At 37.6% G+C, this 22535-nt stretch overlaps 2 protein-coding genes and 1 pseudogene across 3 annotated transcripts; 2 read left to right on the top strand and 1 right to left on the bottom strand.

Moving 5' to 3' along the window:
• The first annotated feature begins 895 nt into the window (after nt 1-895).
• LOC143574045 (uncharacterized) lies at nt 896-1324 on the top strand. The gene has a single exon (XM_077058771.1). It carries the CDS (start codon nt 896-898, stop codon nt 1322-1324), a length of 429 nt encoding a protein of 142 aa, XP_076914886.1.
• A 10635-nt stretch (nt 1325-11959) lies between these two features.
• Nucleotides 11960-16055, top strand: LOC143574042 (uncharacterized; annotated as a pseudogene). The gene is made up of 2 exons (XR_013142519.1): nt 11960-15488; nt 15583-16055. The product of XR_013142519.1 is annotated as an uncharacterized LOC143574042 (transcript).
• A 1229-nt stretch (nt 16056-17284) lies between these two features.
• LOC143574041 (protein PHOSPHATE STARVATION RESPONSE 1-like) lies at nt 17285-21411 on the bottom strand. Its single transcript, XM_077058768.1, has 7 exons — nt 20795-21411; nt 19192-19390; nt 18456-18532; nt 18338-18380; nt 18165-18222; nt 17732-17801; nt 17285-17638 (listed from the first exon to the last, which is right to left on the bottom strand). The coding sequence occupies exons 1-7, from the start codon at nt 21398-21400 to the stop codon at nt 17426-17428; spliced, it is 1266 nt and encodes a 421-aa protein (XP_076914883.1). The 5' UTR covers nt 21401-21411; the 3' UTR covers nt 17285-17425.
• Between the last annotated feature and the right edge of the window lie 1124 nt (nt 21412-22535).

The raw sequence follows: 22535 nt of genomic DNA, 5'->3' as shown, positions 1-22535 counted from the left end.
TTCTTTACAATATTCTCACCTTTATAATTTTTAATAAAGATATTTTATAAAAACCTGAATATATGTTGCAGATATCTATCAAATATAACTCGGTTTACGATAAGGTCATAAAACTATAAAAGTCATAAAACTATATTAAAACATATATAAAAATAAACAAAACAAGCGCAACGATGTATACACTTTATAGAAACACAATATACTAAAATTATTAAGAAAACAAAATTACACTTTAAATAGAAACCAGAAAAAAGTAAAAACTAAAAATAAATAATCAAGTGAGATGTGCTTGAATCTTGATAAATTAAATGGACGCAAATATACCGTAATAAAATCCATGTACGATTCTACCCCCAAAGAATGAAATATTTACATCCAACCCCCAAATTTTGCCGAAACTATTCTTCAAGTCCTCAAATAAGGGGGGCCATAATAACAACACTCAACTTCCTCAGAGGGTTAAATGAATGTATCTACAAGGGGCTTTTATGTCTTTTGATATCTCATGGCATGCTTGTAATTATCAATAAAATCATGGGCAATAAGTTAACAATTTCCCTATATAAAGAACCCACTACATCTTACTTTTAACCCCACACTTTTTCCTCACCTGTTTTCTCTCTTTATCTCCGTCCATTTCTCCTCACGCGCCACCCTCTCACCTACGCGCCGCCGTGTTCCGATTGTATCTCATAACCGCTCGTTTTTTATTTTCTGTTACATCTTTTTTTACTAATTGATCTAAAAAATTTATTGTGGTAAATTACGATTTTACCCCTGGATTTTTTATTTGGTTGGTCTTTTTTAATCCGTCTAATTGGGGGCATCTACGTAAAGTTCGGATACGGTTTAGCTGATGCTCATGCAAACCACCACGCGCCACGCGCCAACTTCCATGGCTTCAAATAAAACAAAAACCAGCGGTTTTCTCAAGCCGACACCTAAGCTAGCCAAGCCGATTATACCACGAGCCACGGCTCCAGTCAAAGCTCCTAAGCCGGCTCGACCGCCAAGTGATAATAAGCTCATGGCTGGCTATCTGGCTCATGAGTTTTTAACCAAAGGAACCTTGTTTGGCCAGCCGTGGGACCCGGCTCGAGCTGATGCAGCGCCGGTTTCGGCTGCGGCTCATTTAGCTGATTTTAGGAAGCCGATGAAACAGATTGTGAGCCAGAAGGAAAAGCCGGCTGAGCCGAAGCTGGGTGATAAAAGGAAGTTTGATAGTTATGCCCAAAGGTCGGGTATTCTCATGGGTAAAAATGGAGTTCATATACCCGGCATTGTTAACCCGACCCAGTTGACCCGGTTTTTAAATCTTCGATGAATTAATTGTAGTTATTTACTTATAGTAATTTATGTGGCTTTAAATGCCCTTGCTTTAAGATGTTGTACAGTACAATTGGCAATGCTTAGTAGTTTTTCTGTTTTAGAATTGCTTTTAATGAATTTACATTGTGTTATCCACATTTAATTTTGTAGATTTTAAGAGTCATGCATGGTAAAATTATCATTACAAGATTTATACATATACATTTTAAAATATTAATAATAGTTTTGCTATTCAAAAAGAGCTAAGAGAAACAACTTGGTATCTGATTGTCTTCTATTTTATTGAATAAGGTTTATCAATACCAAAAACCTTTCAATAATTAGATCTCTCTAGTGAATCTTCGTGTGATTGTCAATGATAATACTGCAAAACAGACACCGTCAACCTTGTCACATGATGGGGGTGACACATGTGGCAATCATCCGGATTGAGAATCAATACTTGGTTCTTTGGATGAAATAAGTGCGTGATGCTTTTCATGAAAAGGAGAGACGCCAGGAGAGGTATGATTGTCGAAGGGCTTTAGCCTTTAGGTATAAGATAAACCGTATCTAGATTTCCTTCTTTAGCCATACAAAAAGAATTGAGAGTAGAGTTGTAAATGAACTGAACCGGACAAGGTGTTGCTCATGTTTGTTCATTTATTAACAAAAGAACATAAACGAACTTTCCGTCGAACAATTGCCGAATATTCGGTTCAGTTAACAGCCTAATTAAGAGTATATTTTCAGAGTACTAACTTAAACTACCTGTGTTTTGAATAATTACTATATTTTATCATGCTAAAGTATCATGTATGTTGTTCTTATCTTAATAGTTGTTTGAGGTTAAAAATGAATGATCGGTTAGGTAACAAGTGCAAAGCGAGGTGGTTGCTTAAAGTTAATTTGGGCATTCATTATAATATCGTGGAGGTTATTTATTACTACTCATCACAAAGTTGTATATTTAATTGAAATTATACATGTTATGTGTGGGTGGCAATTGTTGACATGACTCGAACCCAACATAAGAAAACAATTTTTGGGTTACTAACACAACCCGTTTAAAAAATGAGTTGGGTTCGTGTTGACACGTTAACAACTAAAAAACCTTTTATAATTATACTTCTATTTGTTTATGTTTTGTTTTGTTTTTCCAATTTTCTGAAGATACAATTGTAAGTTTTAATTCATTTCAAGATTTTTAATAATTAAAAAAAATAAAAATAAAATCATATGACTAATTTACTTTACTGACTCTAAATTTTATCTATTTTGTTTTTAATTTTTCTTTTTTAATAAATGGGTTAAACAACCATGTTCGAGTCAACCAGAATTTATGTTTGTGTGTGGTGAGGGTTGAAAATTTTAAAATAATAATAATAATAATAATAATATGGGCCGGATTCGGGCTGCATATTTTAACCCATCAACCAGCAATCTGTTAATCCGTCAACTTGACATGATTGATTTCCCTAGGTATGTGTGAGCCATTTTCAAATATAAATTTAGGTCAAAATCTATCTATTCTAATAAAGTAAAATAAATGGGACATTTGTCATGTTTTGGTTAATTCTCGCAAATTTTTTCTTCCAAAACTAATATACCCTAATATATGTAATAAATCAATAATTATTCACTTTTCTTTTACACTATATTAATATAATATCTATATATTTTTAAAAATATAAATATTAACATATTATTTTACTATATATTTCAAAATACTTGGTGAATTCCAAAAATCAACAACAAATCATGTTTCTCAACTGAAAATTGTTTCGGGTTTTTTACGGAAGTTAAATTTGATTTTATAGGTCAAAAGTTGGTTAATAGATTGCTTGGTACAAGTTAACTATATTTAGGTCAAAATTTATTACGGGTCAAAAATGAAAATTTTGAGTATTTTTAAAAGTTTGAGAATGCAAAATAGTTTTGGGCTAAAGGTTTTGCTTCTATCCACTTGGTGAAGTAGTCGATGGCTACCACTAGGAACTGAACATTTCCTGCCGCTGTAGGAAATGGGCCTGTCACATCGATGGCCCACTTCTGAAATGGCCATGAAGAAGTGACTGGAACAAGTTCATTCTTCGGGCGGTGCGTGTTGGGTGCGTAAAGCTGGCAAGACCTGCATTTTCTGATGTATACCAGCGCATCCGTATGCATCCCCGGCCAAAAGTATCCCGCGTTGTTTAGCTTAGCTACAACAGCGCGGGGACCTGCGTGTACTCCACAGATGCCTTCGTGTACTTCCCTCAGAAGGTAGTCAACATCTTGGTTGTCCACGCATCTTAAGAGTGGGCCAAGAAAGTTACGTCTGTAAAGGATGTCATCGATGAGTTGATAATTCAGTGCTTTACAGCGTAGTTTTCTTGCCTGTGTTTTTGACTCTGGTAGTGTACCTGCCGCAAGGTATTTTATTATTGGTGTCATCCACGTTTCCGTGCCGGTTTGGATGACACAAATTTCCTTGTGCGGGACCGATGGTGTCTCGAGGAGTTCAATGCGGATATCCTTTCCTAAGTGGGTGAAGGCTAATGATGCAAGCTTGCTTAACGCATCCGCAGATTTGTTTTCACTTCGCTTGTATGACTTTGCAGTCGTTGAAATCGCGCATAAGGGATTTTGCTTGTGCGAGGTACAGGGCCATTGTGTCGTTCACGGCCGTGTACGTCCCGTTGATTTGATTGGCTACTAACATGGAATCCACGTGGGCTTCCAAGTTTTTCACTCCCATCTTACGCGCAATTCTCAGCCCAGCCAAGAATGCCTCATACTCGGCCTCGTTATTCGTACTTGGAAAATCCAGTCGAATAGCGTAAGTGTATTCTTGGCCCGCTGGGTTGGTTAGTTTCAGCCCTGCGCCTGAACCCTCGTTACTGGCTGCTCCATCAGTGTAGAGTCGCCAGACATCATTGATGTCTTGTGCTGGAGAGGGTTGAGCCTCTTCCTGGCACTCTTTTTCCCGCGATACAGGCACTTCTGCAATAAAGTCGGCCAGAACCTGGCCTTTTATGGCTGGTCTTGGCTTATACTTTATCGCGTATTCTCCCAACTCAATTGCCCATTTGGCTAGGCGTCCTGATAACTCGGGTTTGCCTAGAACGTTTGCAAGTTTGAAGTTGGAGAGAATAGTGATTGGGTGACCCTGGAAATATCGTCTTAGCATGCGTGAAGCGTGTATAAGTGCTAAGACTAATTTTTCGATGGTAGAGTACCGGGTTTCTACGTCTGTTAGGATACGGCTGACATAATAGATTGGCATCTGGATGCCTTTTCGTTCTACTAGCAGGACTGCCCCGGTTGCTCTATCAGTTGCGGAAAGGTATAGGATTAACTCCTCTCCCGCTTTTGGTGCTGTCAGCGTTGGGAGTTCGATCAATCGTGACCGAATCTCCTGAAAAGCTACTTCCGCTTCTGGTGTCCAGCGGAAGTGCGTTTTCTTTAAACAGTTCCTCAATGTTGACACGAAGGGAAACGACTTATCCGCGTGGTTTGCCAAAAAGCGATTAAGTGCCACTAGTCGTCCATTCAGTGTCTGAGCCTGTTTGATGGTAGTAGGTGATTCCACTTTGATAATGGCTTCGACCTTTTCAGGGTTCGCTCTGAAGCCATCTTTAGTGACGATGACCCCTAAGAACTTCCCTTCTTCCATTCCAAAGGCACACTTGCTCGGGTTGAGCTTCATGTTTATCTTCCTGAGCGTGTTGAAAGTTTCTTCGATGTCTTTCAACATCGCTTCTGGGTCAGGGCTTTTGATGACCAAGTCATCCATGTAGACTTCCAAGTTCCTCCCAATTTGGGCATGAAACTGGTTGTCCATCAGGCGTTGGTATGTGGACCCGGCATTCTTAAGTCCGAATGGCATCATTTGGTAACAAAATGTGCCATCGGGCGTCCGAAAAGCGGTTTTGTCCTGATCATCAACGGCCATGTGGATTTGATGGTACCCCTTATACACGTCCAGGAAGCATTTAAGGCGGAATGGTGCCAACGAGTCCACCTTAAGATCAATTTCGGGTAACGGATAACAATCTTTGGGGCATGCTTTGTTCAAGTCTTTGAAATCTATGCACATGCGCCATTGTTTGTTATTCTTCGGTACCATAACGGGATTTGCAACCCAAGTTTGATATCTACTAACGCGTACGATGCCTGCGTCAAGGAGTTCCTTGACTTGGGTTCTACACGCGTTAGTTTGTTCTGGCCCCATTACTCTGCGCTTTTGTACGATCGGCGTAACAGCCGGATCGCATTTGAGCTTATGCTCTGCCTTACTTCGGGGTACACCAGTCATGTCAGCTGGTGTCCACGCGAAGATGTCAGCGTTCTTTTGTAATAAGCGCTTGAGTAAGGTGCGTGTGGGATCAACAATTGTTGGGCCAATGGAGACGGCCTGGTCCGGGTACTTGCCGTTGAAGGCCCATCTTTCTGGTTCGGTGATGGTTGGTTTAGCCAACTTTGGTTTGGGTTTAGATGAGACAGATGCGATGCATACCTGGGGAATGCCGGTGATCATCGCTACACCCTCAGCAGTTGGCCATCCCATCATGCCGTGGACTGAGGATACCACGGCGTTGAATCTTGCCATCCCGTCTCTCCCGAAGAGAATGTCGTATGTGTGGTGTGGCTTCCTCATCACGACAAAGTCCACATCTTCTGTGCGGGAGTGTTTCCCATCCGTAAGAGTGACGGGGAAAGATAGGATACCCAGGGGGTGTTTGTGCTGCCATCAAACCCTTCCATCGAGGCGCAGATCGTTTCCAGGCGTTCCTTGTCTTCGTCATCTAGCTTGTCGAAGAACTGCCTGTACATCACCGTTGACGATGCGCCGTTGTCAGCAAGAGTGCGGGAGGTGATGTAGTGCCCCAGCTGGCTTTTGATGACGATAGGGCCTTCTTTGCTGGGTCCTCCTGGCACTCGCGGGAAGCGCACCTCAGCTTCCTTCCACGCACATGGTTCTATCGTTCGCCTTTTTCTTCCTCTGATATTACCATGAACCATGTTGATGCTGATGTCAACTGGCTTTCGTCCGTTGCCTCGGTACCGGTTGTCGTTCCGTCCTCCCTTCTTGATTGATGCCACCAGGTGTGCCAGTCTTCCATCCTTGACGAATGCTTCAACAATATCCTTCAAGGATGTACACTCTTCCGTACCATGACCTTTTGTCCCGTGGAAGTCACAGGATTTGCTCTGATCCGCATTAGGTCGCTGCCGGATCATTGGAGCTTTTGGCCATGGTAGCTTTTCAGTGGCAAATATCTCCGTGACGCTTTTGGTGAGTGGCGTCCACCGGTGCTTTTGGCTTGAAGGGTGTGTGTGATTTCTTCCGCCAACAAGAGGGTGAGAGCTGGATGAGGTGTCAAAGTTTACCCTTGACTGCCAGATAGCTAGCTTCCTCTTTTTTGTTCTGCCGGGCGATCCGAACATTGTTCTCTCTTGTCCTCTGCGTGTAGAGGTGTGTACTCTGGGGAAGATCCCTTCCCAGTTGCTTCTCCGTCTCGGCAAAGCGCTTAGCCGCCGTCATGATGGCATCCCATGTTGATGGCATGCCATCCTTACCCGTCAATGTGCGGATAAGCTCTGGGTATTCAGCGCCTTGGATGAAAGCGGCGCGAACAAGATCTTCACTTATGTTGCCGAGACTTAGTTTTTTGGAGTTGAAGCGGGTGATGAAGTCTAGTAAAGATTCATCCTCCTCTCTAACGCAGTTGAGGATCGTCCACTGTTCTTCAGTATATTTCCTCTGTTGGCTGAGGTGCTGGCTGAACTTGTTCTGAAAGTCCGCCCAGTCATATATGTGGTGGACCGGTAAACGATCGAACCATGCCCTGGCCGCTCCAACCAGAGTCATCTGGAACATATAACACCACGTGGGTTCCGTCCAGTTACTGACGGATGCCCCCGCAATGAATCTGTTCAAGTGGTCGTCTGGGTCGGATAGACCATCGTAAGTGCCAATGTTGGACATTTGTTTGGCACTTCTCGGGGCGATTGCTTCCGCAATGTCCCTCGCGAACTTTGACTTTCCTGCATTTGTAGCAGTTGGCCTAAAGGTTTTGGAGAAGTCACGCGGGTTTCTCTCCGCATTCGTTGGTTTAAAAGCTTCCCCAAAATTCCTTTTCGGCTGGAAGTCCGTTTCCTTACGCTTCCCTTTCGCCTTATGGCGAGGGTTTGCGTCGGTATCGGATTCTTCTCTCTCCTCGTCTGAGTACTCGCACTCGCTGTTCATATTGAGCTGTTGGCGAGTACTGCCGAATTCGTCAGCCTGTTGAACTGAAAGCAAGCGTTCATCCAATTCAGCTTGGAACTCTCTCTGACGTGCTTCGGCCCACGCCTTCACTTGATCTAGTGTTTGGCGAGGGGCCCTCGTTCGTTTTTCCAACTGGGCGTCAGTGAACCCCAGTGGAATATTTACTGCACTTGCCCCGGCTTGGGTAGTCGGGGTAGTGTTCGTAAGATTTGTATAACCGCCGGTGTTCCCCCCAGTTGCTGGGGTTTCTTGGTCGGTTACTGGCCTTGGGACCGGAGTAACGTTAACCATTTCTTCAGAAATTTTGAAAAAACTAAATTAGTTCTAGCTTTTATGCACGGATGGCGCCAATGAAGAAACACTAAGTGAACCCACGGGCAGATTATAGATAATTTGGGGGTTAAGTAATGTTTCCCACGGATGATGAGGTCCAGCAGAGAAGGTTGTTCTTCAGGGGACCTGCAAAACAGACACCGTAAGCTCGTCACTGAGAAGGGGGGGTTCCTCCTTGTGACCACCCTCCGGCGTGAGAATCAGACTAGATTGCTCTGAATATAAGTGTATATTAAGAGATTGCTAGATAAGATTGAGATATCAGATGATGTCCTTACCATTCCAAGGTGTTGGAGTATTTATAGCCGAAGGTAGGTTTCCCAGAAGGTACAGCCGGCTGAATAGTATTCCTGTTCTACCAACAGTGGACTACGCACAGGCCATGCTGGTTGGTGGGTAGGCTATGGCCAACAGTAAAGGTCGGCTGTATACTGTTCCTTTACTGCCGGCTACGCACTGTTCCACCAACTGTAGGCTGCGCACGTCCCATCGTAAGGGTTGGTGAGTAGGCAGCGGCTAATAGTGACAAACAGTACTAGAGGGGTGCTCCTCCTCGTATTGTTGTCGGTGAGCTGTCACCCTGTGATTGGTTCATGGGCTGCTCTGGTCAAATTGTCTGTTCCGTCCATACCTTAGTAGGTATGGTACGAAAGACCTTCTAGAAGCATACGGACTGGCTCATTTATGCGGGAGTATTCCCGCCTTGCTCATTCCTTCATGTGACTACTGAAGTAGCGAATGCCTTGTGCGTGTAGCCTTGCTGTTAGTGCGGGTAGCCTTCCCTGATGGCTTGTATCCGCAGCTGCGGGAACAGGCGGGGTACTTCGCCATTGGGAGGCTTTCCCTACGGGTACAGCTGGCGTACTGCGCGTAAGGTTCTCTGAGCATGGTGGGTCCTGCTGGAGCAGTTGGTCATTGCGCAGACGTCCCTATTCAAGGTGAGTCTTGCGGGTCCAACTGGTCTCTGCTGGGACCTACCTCTTCAGTATCCAACAAGCAAGCTGAAAAAGTCAAAAGTTGATTATTGATTAGCTTTTAAAACTTTTTTATACTAATTTATAACTATACAAACATATTGTTGAGGTTTGTATATAGGTTTAACGAAGTTTTGCAACATGAATCATGAATAAATACAACCGTTGTAAACTCTATTAAAATCCTCACCAATAATCAATTTGTATGTATATTCAAAAGACGAACAAACAAATGGTGTTTCAAGCAGATAACCATTGTAGTGTACTGTCTTTAAACGAGTTGACGATGTGGATGGTAAAAAGATTAGACTAGTTTCCATCTATATTTATGCAGCAAGAGCCCCTCCAAGAGGCGTTCTCTTAATACTATTGTTACAACTTACAAGGTTGAGTTACAATTAAAGGGAATCAACTCGAGTCACTACAAAATAGAGGTGGTAAATGGGTTGGGTTGGGACGAAATGGGTTTGGGTCGAAATGAGTTTGGATCAGGATCAGAACGAGTCAACTAAAAAAATGGTTGTTTTGGTTTGGGTCAAAATAAGTTATGGTTAGAACGAGTCAGAACGGGTTTCAAGGTTTTTTTTTTTTTGGGCGAGAATAGCGGCGAAAACATTTTAGTATTTTTAATTTTTTTGTATTTTATTTATATTTTGAGTAATGATGTTTTTATTATTTTTTTGAATTTTTTTCTAAAGAGTTTTCTATTAAGATAAAAAAACCCCTCAAAAAATAATCAAAAATAATAATAAAAAAATCAGAATTCAAAATATAAATAAAAAACAAAAAAAGTAAAAAAAAAACTAAACTGTTTCCTCTGTTGTCCTCATTTCAAAAAAAAAACAAAAAAATACCATCGAGAAATCAAACAGAAACCAAAAAATCGGAAATGAAACCAAAAGCCAAAACCGAACCAAATCAATCGAAATAAAAAAAAATCGATCAAAACGAAACTAAAAATATTGAAACCGAACAAAAACGAAACTAAAAAAAGAACAAAAACAAAACAAAAAACCGAAAACGAGTCCGGAATCGACCAAAAGAAACCAAAACCCAACCCGTCCTGTGTGAAAACTCGTGTTGGCTTGAAACCTGAACCGAACCCGTTCTAATCTCAAACCCGTTTCATGCCGAAACCTGTATCGTGCGGAAACCCGTTCCGATCTGAAACCTTCCACATTTCCTTAGGGCAGTAACCCACATCGACCCATTTCTTTGAATACGTAGACCCATTTTGACCCGAAAATAACAAGATGAAATTTCAAATGACCCATTTTAACTCATTTAATTAAAATCTGACTCAAACTCACTCATTTAATTTTTAAAACAACCCAAATTAATTCATTTGAAGTGATTTGGGTCAAGATTTTCACCCCTATTACAAAATATCTCCGGAAACCAAGTTACATAATTAATTTACATAGACAATGACTACCTTTAAAAGCATCCGGGTTATAATTCCAAATGAGAAACATATTTAATTGAGGGTTACAAAAAAAAATAAAAGTCAAACACGACATGCAAGTAACTGTCATCGACAGTCGTAGAGCTGTAACCGAATAACTAATTATTTATCATTGAATTATTTTATTATTATTAAAATAAAGTTTTGAAGGTTGAAATTGACCCAAATTTTATTTAACAATTGCAAGTTGGGTCTTAAATAATAATGAAAAAACCTTATAATAGAACCAAAGAAGTGAAGCTCCAATTTGCTTCAAAACTCTACGATTATGTCAAGTTACCTACCATGTGATGTTATAACAAACCTAAATGTAACAATTATACCCGTTTATCATTTAAAAATAATAATTTTATCTATTACTTACAAAACTATATATATATAGGATCAAGATTGTGAGAACCATTTAAAAATTAAGAACCAAAAGAATATTTTGGACCACAAGAAAGCCAAAATATAAAAGAAAAATTCAAAAATCATAAAACAAAAAAAATCACAAAAATAAAAAAAGTAAAAAAAAAACAAAATTCTTATGTATCATCCAGGTTTCATAAAAAAAATCTCATTTTAGCTAAATTATACAAACATCTATAATATGTACATATATGTGCATACATGCTCTTTTTTTATACACATATGCACAATTTAAAGTAAATGATAATGTACATATGTGTACATTACGTAACTAGAGATTAAATAAAATTATACGCATGTGTATAAAACAAGTTTTTTTTTTATGAAACCGGAATGAAATATAAGAATTTTGGTTTTTTCTTTTTTTTTACTTTTTTAAAATTTTCGTTTTTTTTTTGTTTTATACTTTTTTAAATATTTTTAGAGGTTTTTTTTAGTGGTTCAAAATGGTCCTCAAAGTTCTCAATTTAAAAGGGTTCTCTTAGGATCCTCACCCTATATATATATATATAGGAGAGAGAAATTGAGAACCTTGTTAAGCTTTAAGAACTTCATTCATAACCACACATTTAATTAAATATATTAGATTATGTGGTTAAGATTAAATTTAATTAAAAAATTAAGTAGGAAAAAGAATAAAGATGTACGGTGATTACACTAATTTAAACGTCCGTTACACCTATGTAAAAAGTCGACTAAGTGAGTAAAAAATTATGTAATTTTTCTACGTACATGTAACCTACATAGATTACGTATATATAAAAACATTCAGAAAAAAATTATTACGTTAAGTTCTTTCAAGTTCTTAAAACTCAAAATGGTTTTAAAAAAAACGCATTCCTATATATTTCCTTTAAAAGTTGCATTGTAAAAAGTCTAAAAAGAACAGAACATCGTGATAGTATACAATATATTTAATGAACAGGAAATATAAAAATTAAGTATTTTAATATTTATATTTGATGAACTTTTTTTACTCGGTATCTAAAGTTACAACATAATTAAATGCATATATACTTGACCAGCAAACCAGCTCATATAGTTTGATTAAAACTTTAATTTTTTAATAAGTTTATCAGTCTTTTTTTTTATTATAATATATAGCTATAAGATTAACAAGTAACGGATTTATACTACTATAAAGAAACCAAATTAATACTCGAGATACCTAGATGACCAATGACCTTGGTAAAACTTTTTTAAATATTTAGTCAGATTATTATATTCGTAAAATAATATAAAAAATACATTAAAATGTAAAACGAACCTGCTGGCTTCTTTGTATCTTCCTGTGTGTAAACAAGCCCTTGAAAAACAAGCCCTTAAAAGCATTCAATTCTGGCACACAAATTTCTTAACTTTCGTGAACCCAATCACATGTATTCAAATCCTTATCTACTGCCAGTTTTCAGACTTCAACTATAATCATCACCTTCTTCTTCTCTCTGCAATTTGATTATAAACTTATAAAGTTTACAATTTGAGCATGAAAAAAGCTTAAAAATATCAATGGCAGAATTTAAAACCATCCTCAATCTCCTCTTTTGCATTGCATTTCTTTCTTTGCTGCCATTAAAGACCACATCAACACCAAGAACACAAGCACAAGCACTTATTAAATGGAAGAACACCTTATCATCATCACCATCTTCCATGAGTTCTTGGTCTTCAAGAAACATTCAGAATCTCTGTAACTGGACTGGTATTGTGTGCAATGAAGGTGGCACGGTGTCCAAGATTATCCTCTCAGATTCATCAATTTCTGGAACATTAACTGATTTTCAGTTTTCTTCATTTCCAAATCTGACCCATTTGGATTTAAGCTCAAATGGGTTTGAAGATGAAATCCCATCTGAGATTGAACAGCTGCAACAGTTAAGATATCTTAATCTTAATGATAACAGTCTTAACGGTGCAATCCCGGTTCAAATTAGCAATCTTCAGCAGGTATGGTACTTAAATCTTGGAGGGAATTACTTGACTAATGGAAATTGGTCAGACTTTTCACCTATGCCAGCGTTAACTTTTCTTAATCTTTACCTCAATTCACTTGAAAATGAATTCCCAGAGTTCATTCTTCACTCCAAGAAGTTAGACTTCTCTTGATTTATCCATAAACCAGTTGAATGGGTCTTTACCTGAATCATTGTTCTCCAATTTGAAGAATCTTGAATACCTTGATCTCACAAATAATCTGTTTCAAGGTCAACTGTCAACTAGTTTTTACAATCATACAAAGTTGAAAGAGCTTAGATTAGGAACCAACAAGTTTTCAGGCTCAATTTTAAGAGATTTAGGATTGTTCACCAATCTTGAAGAGATTAATTTGTCTGAAAATTCATTGGAAGGAACAATACATTCTTCTATTGGTCAACTTCATAATCTTAAGAAGCTTGATCTCCATTCAAATCAACTAAACTCTTCAATTCCTTACGAGCTTGGATTCTGTTCCAATCTCACAATCTTGGCACTAGCTGGAAACTCATTTTCTGGCGAGCTGCCATTGTCTTTATCCAATCTGACCAGGATTACTGATCTTGGTATCTCTGAAAACAACTTTTCTGGTGAAATTTCTTCACATTTCATCAGCAACTTGACCAAATTGGTGTCTTTACAGGTTCAAAATAATCTTTTCACTGGAACAATCCCACCTGAAATTGGTTTATTGTCAGATCTCAATTTTCTTTTTCTGTACAACAACAGTTTCACAGGCTCCATCCCTTTGGAGATTGGAAACTTGGATAATCTTGAAAGTTTGGACCTTTCTACCAACCAGATTTCGGGTTCACTACCCTCCACAATTGGAAATCTGATTAGACTTCAATCTATGCAGCTGTTTTCCAATAATCTCAGTGGAATAATCCCACCTGAGATTGGGAATTTGACTTCATTGACTAAACTTGACATTAACACCAACCGGTTTAGTGGAGAGTTGCCTCATACTCTCTCTAATCTCTCTAACCTGGTGGCTCTTTCGGTTTTTAGCAATGATTTGACAGGTCGTATTCCTGCAGATTTTGGCAAGAACAATCTGTTTTTAGCAAATGTTAGCTTTTCAAACAACAGTTTCTCTGGTGAACTACCTGCAGAACTATGCAGCGGTTTTCAGTTTGATCAGTTTACTGTGAATGGTAATAAGTTCACAGGCTTATTACCAGATTGCCTAAAAAACTGCACGAATCTAGGTCGGTTAAGGCTGGATGGAAATCAGTTCTCAGGGGACATTTCACAAGCATTCGGTGTGCATCCTAATCTCACTTACATCAACCTCAGTGACAATCAATTCACAGGTGAAATCAATCTTGATATTAAAAATTTGCAAAACCTAGCCAATCTGGAAATGCAAAGGAACAGAATCTCAGGCAAAGTTCCACCCGAGCTTGGAGATTTGCAACGGTTAGGCGTCCTACGACTAGAATGGAACCAACTTTCTGGTGAAATCCCTAGTGAATTAGGGAAATTACACAATTTGTTCAATTTCAACCTCAGCAACAATTGGTTAACTGGACCGATTCCTCAAAGTATAGGCAACTTAACTAATCTCCAAGCTCTTGATCTATCTGCAAACAATCTAAACGGAAGCATACCAGCAACAATCGGAAACTGTGCAAGGTTAACAAGCTTAAACTTAAGCAACAATCACTTATCAGGTGAAGTACCATACCAAATCGGAAACTTATTCCAATTGCAGTACCTACTAGACCTGAGCAGCAACTCGTTCACCGGACGAATCCCTACCGACCTATCAAAGCTCGACACACTCCAAAACCTCAACCTCTCACACAACAATTTCTCAGGTCAAATTCCTCAATCACTAGCTACCTCCATGATCAGCCTACAATCAATCGATCTCTCGTTTAACAACTTATCCGGTCCGATACCAGACGTAGGAGTATTCAAACAAGTACTGGCAGCATCGTTCACCGGAAATCCAAATCTGTGTGTATCTGAATCATCTGATAAAGGATTAACTCCTTGTAACATCAAAACAGTACGGAACAAATCCAAAAACAATAAACTCTTAATCGCAGTTCTTGTACCGGTGCTCACTGTCATTATAACCGTAACGGCGTTTGTTATCTACTGTATAGTTACCAGACGAAAACCTAAACCTAGCAATAAAGAGATAACGAGTTCTACGGCAGTTAATAGCTCAGATCTAGTTGTATGGGAACGAGACGGTAAATTTACCTTTTCCGACATCGTAAAAGCCACCGGAAACTTCGATGAGAAGTACTGCATTGGAAGAGGAGGCTTCGGAAGCGTGTACAAAGCCAAATTGCCTACCGGACAGATCGTGGCGGTGAAACGGATGCAGTTAACGAACTCCGACGACGTTCCGGCGGAGAATAAACGGAGTTTCGAGAACGAGATTCGAGCCCTAACGGAAGTCCGGCACCGGAATATATTAAGCTCCACGGCTACTGTTGTACTTTAGGCGGGATGTATTTGGTGTATGAATATTTGGAGAAGGGTAGTTTGGGAAATGTACTTTACGGGGCGAGTACGAAGTTGGATTGGGGTGCGAGGGTTAAGATTGTTTGGGACCTTGTGCATGCGTTAGCGTACTTGCATCATGACTGTAATCCTCCGGTTGTTCACAGGGATGTCTCGATAAATAATGTTTTGCTTGAGAATGATATGGTCCCGCGTTTGTCGGATTTTGGGACTGCTAAATTGTTGGACCCGGACTCGAGTAATTGGACTGGGGTTGTTGGATCGTATGGTTACATGGCACCTGGTATATTTCTAATTTATACGAGCGTGATTATCTTATTGTGATTATTAACGTTGTAGTATATAGTGCAAGCTTAAACTAATCTTTTATGTTTCAGAACTTGCACTTACAATGAGGGTTACAGAGAAATGTGACGTTTACAGTTTTGGAGTGGTAGCATTTGAGATTATGATGGGGAAACATCCCGGGGAGTTTTTAACGTCTCTACAATCGTCAAACCCAAATTCAGCCTCCTCAAACGATTTTGTTCTGTTGTTGAAAGATATCCTAGACGAAAGGCTTTTACCTCCCACGGACGAAGAGGCTCGGCAAGTTTTGCTTGTACTTAATGTTGCTCTTGCTTGTACTCGCGTATCACCCGAGTCAAGACCTTCGATGCGTAGCGTCGTCCAATAACTATCAACTATTTCTCAAACAAGTGAGCATTTGAACAACATTAGGATGGACAAGGCATCGAGTTTCCAAGAATAGATATACACATGTATTTTTTTTTAAATCGGTGTACATAGAACATTTGGTTACAAAACTAATTATAGTTCTTTTTGTCATATTTTTTTCAAATTTTCAGAAATTGTTGTTCCAATATGTATAATTTAGCATAAAATTGTGGCATTTTCATTTTCTTTTTCCACATTTTGAAATAAACTTTATCAAAATCGAATTGTATTTAAGAATGAAGTATTTTTTTATTTCTATTTTTTAAAAAAATTTCAACAAAATTGAGATTTCATAACTATGTGCATTATAGTAACTAGTGTTGTAATTTTAGAATTACATTAGGATGTAAACTAAAAAAATTGTATCAATAGTCCTCTAACGATACCTACTGACTTTCTTTATAAAAGGCCATTGGTTCAAGTTCTAATCGTGACGATGATGTATCCGAATAGCCCATCTTTGTTGGTGGTTTTAAAAAGTTATATGTTATCCTCACAATGCCTAAAACAATTGTATCTTACTGACTTGATTGAAGAGCAAAAAGTCAAAAGTCAAACCAAACAGAATGCAACGAAGCTTCATGTGTTTGTCTTTTTCTTATATCAAAGTCAACTTTCTTAAAGTAAAAAGTCAAACCGAAAAGAAGGCATGAAGCATCATGTATTTGTCCTTTAACTCCTTTTTCTTTTCCCAAAGTCAACTAATTGAACCGTACGCGTCCAAACTCCAAACTCCAAACTCCAAAGTCCAACCATATATAAAAAGCATGTATTTGTTTTATACATATATAAAAAGCATGTATTTGTTTTATACATATATAAAAAGCGTGTATTTGTTTCTATGTGATTTCTTATTTTTATTATACGAACGTAACGTGAATTTCATTAATTTATGAGTTTATTTGAAACAAGTTGTTTTATCGAATATTATTTTTATATATGTTTTTAAGAGTCATGAGCGAATAATTAATCCTCTTAAACCAACTTGATGATTGGAGAATATGAAGTCAAAAGGTTTAAAAAGAAAACAAAGCATATAGGTTATTTGTAGACATATCAATCGAATAAAATTTATGCTAATATAAATTGTTCAAGCTATATCGGCATAACTTCTGTTTAATTTGAAGTTACATGACCCATAAGATACGATCTAAAACATCTTAAATCCATGATTTTCCATGAAAGAAGGGTATCATTTAGCAACTTTGAAAAAAAGTTATGTACTTGTGGTTTTAATTAATGCACAACAGTGCAAATCAAAGTAGCTCTTGTTCATAGCATATGTACAGTACAACCAATCAATGCGCATTGCACTATGGACCAAGTGTAGGTGCAGTGCAGCTGTGGCAATAACTACTAGAAAACCTAACTCTGTTTCTAAGGCCATTCATCATTTAAACTTCTTATTAAGCAAAAAGAATGCACCAAAAATCAGTTAAAAACTAAACACTTTGATCCCTTGTCACCATAAAACTTATAAAACCTTAATAATAATATAGGTTTTTACTCGTTCACTTTTGCACGCTTAGCCGGTTGAGAGCCATCGGGTCCTGACTTGCTGGAACCTTCTTCAGATGGTCCAACAACCGGATCAGGTCCAGGTTCGATAGATGATGGAACCGTGACCTTGTCGGTACCTGACTTGCATTGCTTTTCAAACATCATCTGAAGATATCTGCCTTGTTCTTCTATTCTCAGCTGAAGGTTCCTTTGAATCTGCACATAAATGGGTTAACTTGGTTTTGTATATTTTATCTTAAAATTTGAATAATTATTAATGAATTTAAAATACGGGCAGTAAAGCTGTACCTCAAGCTGTTCATGCAGCCTCCTCTGAACTTCCATTTGAAGTCGTAATGCTTCAGTGATCTCCAAACCCCTGTTAAATGCAAAACTAATAATCACCATACAAACAAGGGGAGTGTTTGGGCACGCGCTTTCAAGTAATTATCTGATATCGAATAACCAGAATAAAAATTCAGGTGTAACAAAATGATTCTGATAAGTTAGCGTTTGGATGTGCTTCTGCTGTATGAAATTGTAATAATAAGATGTTTAGATCAAAATGTTGATTATTTGAGGATTTATTAGATAAACTGATGTTTTCATGCTTTATGAAATGAAAGTAGAGATCTCAAATTAGGTTAAAAGAAGGGTAAATAGGTAATTTCATAAACCTTTAAAAATCAGTTTTATTGCAACTGGTATGACACTGATAAACTCATAAACTACTGTAACTTACGTTTTCAACTCCAAAGATGATAAATCTTCAACTGATGTCGTGTTTTTCTCCAAAGGTCCTGCAACATGTGATCGGCCAATTAATCGTAAACATATTTATATAGTTTTATTATGTTTACATATAGCCAAGATAGATGCAATAATAAATTAAAAATGAGGCAATAATTTGCTTACCTTCTGATGAAGGTTCGGGTCTATATCTAGCCGTCCGATATTTCTGCAAAATATATAGATAAATAAATATTGCTCAACTTTAATAACTAGCATCAATCAAGAAGTATCATAAATGTACCTGTAGATGACTCTTAACATGATAGATGGTTAAGCCTTCAACTTTCATATGTTTCAATACACCCTTGGGCGTAGCTTCTGTGGATACAAATATAACAATGCACAAATAAAATTAATGCATTTATTAGATGTGACAAATTTGACATGTTTACTTATTATTGTGTGGATGTTGGTCATGTTTTATGTCTAACAGACAGAACAGGTAATATATATAAGTTAGATAAGAAAAACTTTTAGCCAAACAGGTCAAAATTTAATGCATAAAACCTCTTAAATCACCTATTGCATCAAATTAGATTATTATTGAAATAATAAAAAACTAAAATCATATTTGACAAACTAATTGTTTGTAGAGAATCACAAAAACCCCTGCGTAATTGCTAGTGTAGCTATAGATATGAAAATTTCGACATATTTACATATAAATGGGTCGGGATTCAGGTTATATTAAATCATTCTATTTAAATAACTAAACTGTTATCAAGATAATAAAAAATATATATCATAATCATATTTGACACACTATTTGTTCAAAAAAAAAAATTTTAAGGAAAGAAAAGGTTTTTAGACACAAGGTTTTCAGGGCGGTTGTTAATAAAAAATTATTTATAGACAAAAAGTGTTTCAATGTTTTGACCAATACCAAGATATTAGCTGTTTTAACCTGAAACCAAACCCACCCATTTTGCCACCTTTAGTCAAATAAAGTCAGAACATGTGTAGGAAAAAGGGAGTACTTTCACTTCCACCAAGCTTGTTGACTGCTTCCACAAATGCTTCATGAAGTTCTGGAGTCCAGCGCATTCGTGGTTTGGATTGGGACCCACTTCCACAAGGTGTTGGGGTCAATGGAACACAAGCTTCTCCAGATGATTGAGGAATTAGTGGCTGTGCTTGCACCGAGTTTGTAGATGACCCGCCCACATGATATGACATCTAAATTGTAATTAAAAAAATGATAAGTTGATAACAGAACCATATACATGATGACTACTGATAGGATGCCTTTGAATGAGCAACAAGTCAAGAACCAAAATAATGTAGATTCTGAGATATTTATAATAGATTTAGTAATAAGAATGGCCACCTATATGAGCCTCCTGCAACCAAATTATAGTAATAAGCTCATCGGCTTTACTAGCTTGTGTTGTGTGATGTTGGCTCATGAGTGGCTTGCACCATAATACAACAACCCCGCCCATGCCTTGCATATAGCACCCATTTATCCAACTGTGATTCTAACCATCCCATCTCCATCAATCATTTCGCCAAAAAAGCAACCATAAAAAGAAAAAAACAAATAGCTCCGGTCGGGTCACTCTTTATCGCCACCCGTGGCACTTCGGTTGATACCTTGTAAATCCCCATACAGTGTGAGGTTATCACCAGTTAGTTTTTTAAGGTTCACTTCATAACCGCATACACACTTGTACGGAGATTCACAAGGTGTAAACCTTAGAGCCACCGATAACGATAAAGAGAAACTGGAACAAATCGTTGTTCTATGGTTGCATTTGGCAAAACGATTGATGGAGATGAAAGAATCAAATTTGGATAAATAAGTGATTATAAGCAAGGCATGAGTGGAATTGTTGTGTTACGGTGCTAGTCACTCACGAACCAAAACGCACGCAGCATAAGTGAGTAAAGGTGGTGAGCTTGTTGGTGTTACCGTAGTTTGGGTGTTGATGACTCATTTTGGTTTGAGAGATTAATTTCAAATCAATGAAGGTCAAAGAATAGCAAAATATTATAAAGGTTACTTGCAGAAAAAAGTAGCCAACTTTGGTCCAAATTCTATTTTATGTAAGCAACTTTGTTTTCAACCACAAAAACCCTTTAAACTTCAACAAATTTCAATTTCAGGTAAATCGAATGTTTAGCTCAAATCAAACTTTTACCTGAAATCGTTTTTTTTAGAAAGTTGCTGTTTTTATGTGAGAAAAGACTGGTCAGATCTCAAAATAGCAATTTGACCAAAGTTGGTTACCTTTTTATGCAATTATCACCATCTATGATTATATGGACATTCAAAACAGATTCTTGTAGAAAAACATATTCTCTTTTGTAGCCTTGTAGTTATACTGAGCCTTCATATGCATACTAATACTAAATGCCATCGAAGTTACCAATATGGTTTCACTGTTTATTCAGTAGCAATGCAGGATCATCAGACCATAGTTATTAAAAGCGCCGCTTTGTTTGCGCCTAGGCCCTCGGAGAGGCCTGCGCGCCTAACGCATTTGATAACTATGATCAGACTCAATTTTAGAACATGCTGACATCGTTTTTTGATTTACATCATAACAAGTTATAAACAACGAATAAAGTTTAGCATACCTTTGGCTCGGGATCAACAACATTGGTGTCAATTAGAATATCATTCCAATCAGGGGTCAAAGCATCATCTTCATTAATGAGCTGATCAGTCCAATCTTGCCAATCACTTTGTTTACCAAAATCCTCAGATGGCAATGGCATGATACTGTGTTCCAAGTTACTAGACTGGATAGGGGCATTTTGGGGATACTCAAGAAGATCCTCAGATGACATGATATTGTGTTCTAAGTTACTAGACTGGAAAGGGGTATTTTGGGAATAATCAAGAAAATCAGACAATGAATCTGTACACCATGAATTATTGTTGGTTTCTTTCATATATTGGCTTGACGTTGAAGATTGACGGATTTCTGAGGATTGAGATATAAAAGGTGCCTTTTCTGAAAGATTTGAGTGGGGAATAACCGAAGAAAAGCTAAAATCTGGAGAAATCCCTGAAGATGAAGAAAATATGTGTTCGACAGTCCCGCTACTGAAATTTGGCTGAGGATTTGTAAACTTGGGATATTTATCCTCCAAAGGGGCTGATCGAGCACTTGCAACTCCATGGTTATTAAACTGTCTAGCACCTGATCTTTGAAAGGACAAAGCAGATTGTGCTTCCATGGTTTACTAAGTTGCCCTGAACCCAATGTAACACAAACATAAGAAATACTTTAGTAATCACGTGTTTCATAATCTCACTTGCTTTAAACTGAAAGTAGTCATTTTAATATAAAAGAAGTAAAGGCTGGCATAAACAACTCATTGTTCATGAAAGACAGGTGACAATTAGATAACAATCATCAAAAGTATGCATACATTGTCATAGATCAATCAAGAATAAAACACCTTGTATCTCCTCACATTTGAAATGTGCATTATACACTTGGTTTTAAAAAGTGCGATGCGTAAAGAGGCGATAGGTTCTGAAGCTGGAGCGCATTGCATCACGTATGCAAAGCGCAAAATATTTATATAAATCTTTTTACATCTCTCATAGGTTTCTAGTATCGCGTACCAAAAAACTTAGAAATAAATAAGCTCTATATATGATTTAATAATATACAAAGAACCTGCATGCACAACCAAAAAAGCTATATGTACAACATCCTGATGGACATGGTCTCACATGATTCCGGAAATAGGAAGTAAAAACTTCAAAAGAAAACCATAGAAGTATACAGTTACTCAATCAAAGCATGAACTTTTGCTCTAATCAAAACACTCAACTCACACTCTCATAGTACAAAATCTATCTCCCTTTTTCAGCTCGGTTTCAAAACCAAATCGAGCTGAGCCAGCACGTTTTTAAACCGCTCAGAGCCTATAATTATGCCTTTTGTTCTAGTCCAAATCAATGCCAGCATATATATAAATAAATTAACATCAAAATCATACAACTACAAACTGTAATGTTATTTATTTATTTATTATCATTTTTTTAAACTGTAACCTATTTTATTTTTTTTTAAACAAAACACATTCAATCAGCATCCGTTACACCAATTCAAAAGCATCCACGAGATCCCTAACTCCAAATATACAAATTAATTAATTAACTTGAAAATTAAAATTATCAGCAACATAAGTACACATGACAAAATATTCAATCAAATCCAAAATCTAACGAGCTTTAATGCGAATAGTTATAACCGAAAATCTGACCTCAAATCATGCAAATAATGATAACTAAACGAATGAAGGCGATTAATTAAGCTAGTACGAGAGAGATCTAACGCCGTGTGGTGTGGTGCGGTTG

Source organism: Bidens hawaiensis, unplaced genomic scaffold, assembly GCF_021521415.1.
Source record: "Bidens hawaiensis isolate Kalapana, Puna unplaced genomic scaffold, B.hawaiensis_p1.1 tig00026825_1, whole genome shotgun sequence".
Lineage (NCBI taxonomy): Eukaryota > Viridiplantae > Streptophyta > Magnoliopsida > Asterales > Asteraceae > Bidens > Bidens hawaiensis.
The sequence above is the reverse complement of the archived record's forward strand: the minus strand, read 5'-3'. Positions and strand labels throughout refer to the sequence as shown.